The sequence below is a fragment of the Aptenodytes forsteri genome, unplaced genomic scaffold (assembly GCF_000699145.1).
Source record: "Aptenodytes forsteri isolate BGI_AS27 unplaced genomic scaffold, ASM69914v1 Scaffold442, whole genome shotgun sequence".
NCBI classification, from domain to species: Eukaryota; Metazoa; Chordata; class Aves; order Sphenisciformes; family Spheniscidae; genus Aptenodytes; species Aptenodytes forsteri.
In genome coordinates this window covers 1,107,870-1,113,384 of record NW_008794003.1, presented here as the reverse complement: position 1 = coordinate 1,113,384, position 5,515 = coordinate 1,107,870, and the positions used below count along the sequence as shown (strand labels likewise).

General features: G+C 45.5%; 1 protein-coding gene across 1 annotated transcript in view; it reads left to right on the top strand.

Moving 5' to 3' along the window:
* The window catches only part of LOC103907441 (cytochrome P450 20A1), a 15,733-nt gene extending 10,512 nt beyond the window's left edge, over positions 1-5,221 (top strand). The window contains exons 8-12 of the mRNA XM_019474689.1: positions 889-1,009; positions 1,908-2,019; positions 2,665-2,729; positions 4,616-4,705; positions 4,870-5,221. Coding sequence (XP_019330234.1) covers positions 889-1,009; positions 1,908-2,019; positions 2,665-2,729; positions 4,616-4,705; positions 4,870-5,020 — 539 coding nt within the window. The 3' untranslated portion in view covers positions 5,021-5,221. The remainder of the gene's footprint in view (positions 1-888; positions 1,010-1,907; positions 2,020-2,664; positions 2,730-4,615; positions 4,706-4,869) is intronic.
* Positions 5,222-5,515: the final 294 nt, after the last annotated feature.

Here is a 5,515-nt window from a genome sequence, read left to right as displayed (position 1 = left end):
TAATACACAGAGCAAGTGATGCACAGTGCAATTGCTCACCACCTGCCGACCGATGCCCAGCCAGTCCCCGAGCAGCGGTCCCCCGGCCAGCTTTCTCCCAGTTTATGTACTGAGTATGACGTCACATGGTATGGAATGTTTCTTTGGCCAATTTGGCTGTGCCCCCTCCCAGCTTCTTGTGCACCTGCAGCCTTCTCAGTCGGCAGAGCATGGGAAACTAAACAGTCCTTGACTAGTGTAAGCATTACCTAGCAAGAACTAAAACATCGGTGCCTTATCAACTTTGTTCTCATCCTAAATCCCAAAACACAGCACTGCACCAGCTACTAGGAAGGAAATTAACTCTATCCCTGCCGAAACCAGGACACTCACAAAATAGATGTAGGGGAGACAAGGGCTAGCCAGCCTGCTGTAGAGAGCTGTACTGTTCTTGTCAGTCCCTGTCAGGAGCCCCAGACGTTGGCTGTCTGGAGCACTCACCTGAGATGTGCTGGGGAAGCCCCCTAAATAAGGGAATTTTCTGATGCTTTGGGCAAACCAGCCTTTCGTTTGCATGGTTGGTCTAATAACCCTGGTTCCCCAGGGTTTGTTGGGCTGTGTGGTATCTTCCCCAGAGCTGTGAGGCTAAACGGCTCAGTCTCCTGCACTGCTCCCTGAGCTCCTCATAGCATTGGAAAGAGAATTTTAGCTTGCAGGGTCTCTTGTTACACAGGAGTTCAGCCTCTACTCCTGCCACTGAACACAGAATTGGTACAACCTGCTGTTAAGAGAGGTCACCCTTTTCTGGGTCAAAAAGTAATGTTGCAAATACAGGAGGTAAGAAAACTGAATGCAGTTTGTAAAGGATTGAATTTTCTGGGTCCACTCTTGTCTTGATTTCTTCCCCAGTGTGTACCTGGGCAGTCTATTTCCTGACAACCTCAGAAGATGTTCAGCAGAATCTCTACAAGGAGATGGACTGCGTTCTGGGGAAGGGACCAATTACACATGAGAAAATCGAGCAGCTCAGGTGGGTCCCATGGAAGGAACTGCAGAGGAAGGTTATCTCATGTGGTGGGGACAGGGGCTTCATGTGCTGGAGCCTGATGCCCAGCCTATACTGGGCCAGGAAAAGGCATCCAAAAGCTACTTCCTTCTTTTTTCTGGAAGTGATCGAACCACAGGATGACTTGCAGCACAGAGAGAATCTGCTGTAGGGCTCCAGACATGGGGACCAAGCTGCTCTCTTCAGGGTGTCTGTAGGAAACCCTTTAGGTTCATCAGCAGAGGAGAGCACAGAATCAGTGCCCTGGCTGCCAGGCCAAAATTTGTTTGCTTACTGTCTTGTTTGGTTTCTGTCCTAGTTTTCCAAAAGTAGAGGTAATCGGTCATTTTAATGGTTGGATTCACATTAGACATATTTAGAGAGAAAGCATGGAATAATCTTCTTTTCAAAGGGCCACAGAACTAGGATGATGACTGGTTAGCAGTGTGCGTTTATTTTTCGTGCATCTGTTGGTGCAACTGGATGCATTTTGTATTTGGACTAGTGTTAGAGTTTCAGTAAGGGAGTATTGAGTATGTGGGTTTCTTGCTGCTTCTTGTGTGGGTGAGAGGTCCAGGAAAAGGTCTGGTGTGTTTATGCTTTTTAGCAGAGTTAGTTTGGTTTAAAATCTGAAAAAAGTGTGGTGAAGAGAGATTTCAATAACCTTCCCTAAAAGCTGATAATGAGATTTAATGCTTCTTGCAAAGATGCTGGGACTCCTTGCCAGAAAAAAAAATGAAGTGGCTCAGTGTGGCTTGAGACAGCTCCAGGAACAGACTGTGACCCTAAATGCAGCAGGTGACTCAGCTGTCCTTGCTGCCACAAGGACATGGACAAGCTTCTCTCTGGGAGGGTTAAACTAACCAAGTCTTACTGGTTGCAGATACTGTCGTCAAGTCCTGTGTGAGACAGTGCGAACAGCAAAGCTTACTCCCATTGCTGCACAGCTGCAGGAGCTGGAGGGGAGAGTTGACCAACATACTATCCCCAAAGAGGTAGGGCAGTACTGGGAGCACTTAGGCCACTCTGCTTTCCTGGAGGGGAATTTGCTGTTTCCTCTTCTTCCCACAGAGGGGTGAGGCAGGAAGACCATTTCTTCTGACACTGTTGAACCTGAGCAGCTGCTCTGTCATCTGAAAGTACAATTTAGCTCAAAGTTTGCCCTGCGGTTCCTCTGTGGGAGAGGCTCTGGGAATTAATGTTCTCTTGCTGAGCAGATTTGCTTCCGGTTCTGGGTCCACCAGGGACGAATCATCTTTTGAAGGGGCTTATGGGCTCAGTTGTGCATAAAAGAGCACAATTTCAGGCCTGATCATATCCCCCATATTTCCCACACAGAGTGGTACCTTCCATTGCAGAGAATAAAGCAGTCCATAGATACATGCCAGCAAGAGTAGAGGAACAGGATCAGACCTTCTCTAACCACCAACAGTTGCAGCATGGGCCTTAGAAGTTAAAATCCTAACATCTGGGCATGGATTATGGAGATCTGTAGATGAATATAGCATATATATGAATATAGCATATTACTCATAAATATGAGTAATCTACAGAATAATCGTCATCCAGCAGGGCCATCCAGAGGTGTCTTTAATTGTGCATTTCTTTCTGCTCTGACATACATCTGATTTTCTTTGCAGACACTTGTGCTTTATGCTCTTGGTGTGATGCTGCAGGGTAGTTCATCGTGGCCATCACCATACAAGTATGTAGAAGCAAGACTTTTATTGCAACTAATTCCTTTCCTTTTTTTAATTAACATTCTTTAGATCTTACAGCGCAGCCTGTTTGGCTGCAGGGCCTGCCTTAAGCAGATTTTGGAGCTGAAAGGGAGCCTGTAAGAAAATCCATTTATGAAGGTCTTGGTTTGTTTGTCTCCATGGATGGGATTTTGGGGCAATTCAAGTCATGATCCTCCCATGCTCCAGTCTGCGTGTGTGTATGTGTTAGAGTTTAATAACAATTTTTTTTGCGTGCGCGCACACATACACACACAGAGCTTCCCTGGAAAATGCTGGTAAATTCTTTTTAAGGTTTTCTGTGAGAGGGAAACAGTGATTTGAATTGCTTTGGAATCACTGCTTGTCATCATGAAACAATGATGCAAGGGAGGAAATGTCAGTCTGAAGTTTTGTTTTTTCAGGGGGAAGGAAAATGCTACCTCATTACTTCTATCTGTGCAAACAAAACTGGATCCAGGCCAGCATTTCGGAGGTTAAAGAATAAAAATTGCTGTAGCTTCCTGTGGCCTCCAGGTGGCAAATATTAACATGTATCTGACTTGCTTCACTTGGGCTGGGAAAAAAATGTGGGTCAGTTATTCTAGACAGAGAGAACAGACAGCTGAGATTTAGGAGAAGGAACAGAGCCTTTAGAACAGCACTTGTCCTCTCCTGCAAGTGTAGCTCTTACGAAAGGCTCAGGCATTGATGCACCGATCTATGAGCATGTTGGCAGGGCTTGCCTACCTAGGATAGGACACACACTGTTTAGGAAGGGTTTGCTGAGGCCTCGTGGGAAGGACTGTGAGGACTGCTGTGAACACAGTGTTTATTCCAAGGAGAAGGAGGTTGAGGTTTAGCCTGATGTAGATGTGTACTTCTGTGACGGAGATAGGAGATCAGATCTTTGTGATCCTTTCACCTACCTACTGTACGAAACCACTGTGCATGGCTGTTTGCCCTCCCTATTTTTTTGCTAGGCAGCTGCATTTTCTTTCCTATTAGAACATTTGTAATTTGCCACTTCAGTTCAGGGGGAATGCAAGTTTGATGCTGCTTTTACTGAGGATCAGCACCCACATGCCTTTTCACCTTGGTAGAAGCGGAGCTTGGATGTTTAGGCAGGGAGCCAAAAGCTTGAAGTATAAGCAGAAATATTTAGCAGAAAGTGAAAGAGAACTGCCTTCCATCCATCAAATTTCCTGTTTGGTTTTTTTTTTTTTAATATTTAAATTGAATGATATTTTATTAGTCTCCCTGTGGTTAGTTGATTATGGGAATCTTGTTTTAACTCATGCCAGCCCTGGATAATAGTTTTCTCACAGCCTCTACCATCCTAGTGCTGGAAACCACTTTTCTCACTTGAATGAGTCACCAGCTTCCCTCCCCCAGCACATACACATACACACACCAGCTGCTTGAAGAGAAGGGTGAGGGGCAAGGAGAAAAGGGAAATATTTTTGGAAGTGAGAGAGGAAGGGACACAGGGGGAGAGAGAGAGGGAGACAAATCAGATTGTGTGTGCCCTGGAGGGGAATAGAGGGCAGGTAGCAGCATCAGCTCAGCTGTGTACTCAAGCTAAATACCCGCTGCTGAGAGGTAATGTATATTAGTTCCAGCCCTGTGTCACACTAACTCAGTTTATCAGCATTTTAACCAAGCTGGGACACAGCTGACCAGCTGGGAGCATAGATGGAGTGGATGCACAATTGCCTTCGTATATCTATGTGGAATTACCCAGCATGATTTAGAGAGAGCAAATTAGTGAGATTCTGTATTTCATTGCCAGTTTCTTGTGTGTGTGCACATGTGTCTGGGGAAAGGAACCTGTGCCCACACAGAAAGCCTCACTGTATTTTGTCTTTCATAGGTTTGACCCAGAGAGATTCAGTGAGGAATCGGCCATGAAAAACCTCTCCTTGTTGGGTTTTTCAGGAAGCCAGGAGTGCCCGGAGTTGAGGTGAGCATAGGGAAGGAGGTCTTTGTGAGGTGAGCATAGGGAGAGAAGGTGCTTTCAGCCTCTTCCTGTTACCGCTGAGACAATCTGTCCACGCTGGCAGCTGTCCTTTGGCAGATTTTCATCATAGCAAGGTTTTTATTCTTTTCTCCTGCCTCTTCCCTCAGGTTTGCCTATATGGTGGCTACAGTTCTGCTGAGTGTCCTGGTAAGGAAACTGTACCTTCACCCAGTGAAAGGACAAGTCATGGAGACCAAATATGAGCTGGTAACCTCACCAAAGGAGGAAGCCTGGATAATGGTGTCTAAGAGAAGCTAAGAGCAAGCAAAACAAGAGGCTAAAAGTGCCAGCAGTGAAGTTCTGAGCAAGTGTCTTAGGGGGAATCATGCTGGCACCATGCTGACTCAGCCAAGGAATTTTACATCCAGATTTTGTTACCTTCCACGTTCTTAACCACATACCTCTCTTGGGTACTTTTTCTAACTCAACTAGTAGTCATATTAAAGTAGATTTAATCTGTACGCCTTTTTTACATTTGCTTTTGGATCTCTGGCCAAACCATTGCAAAGGAAGCAACAAAACCTTGCAGTGGTGTATGTATGAAGTGTTGGGTGCCAGCTAGTCAAAGACCAGACCTCTGGTTAATCCAGCACCTTTCCAACAGCAGCCAGAGCTGGATAAGAGTGCCTCTTTAATCCAGTGGAATGCTTCTTCATGTATCCTAGCTAGATAAGACCTTGGAGACACAAGGACAAAGCCTTTCTCTATATATAGGTATTTTTATTCAAAGTGTCTTTCCTTCCCTTGAGCTAT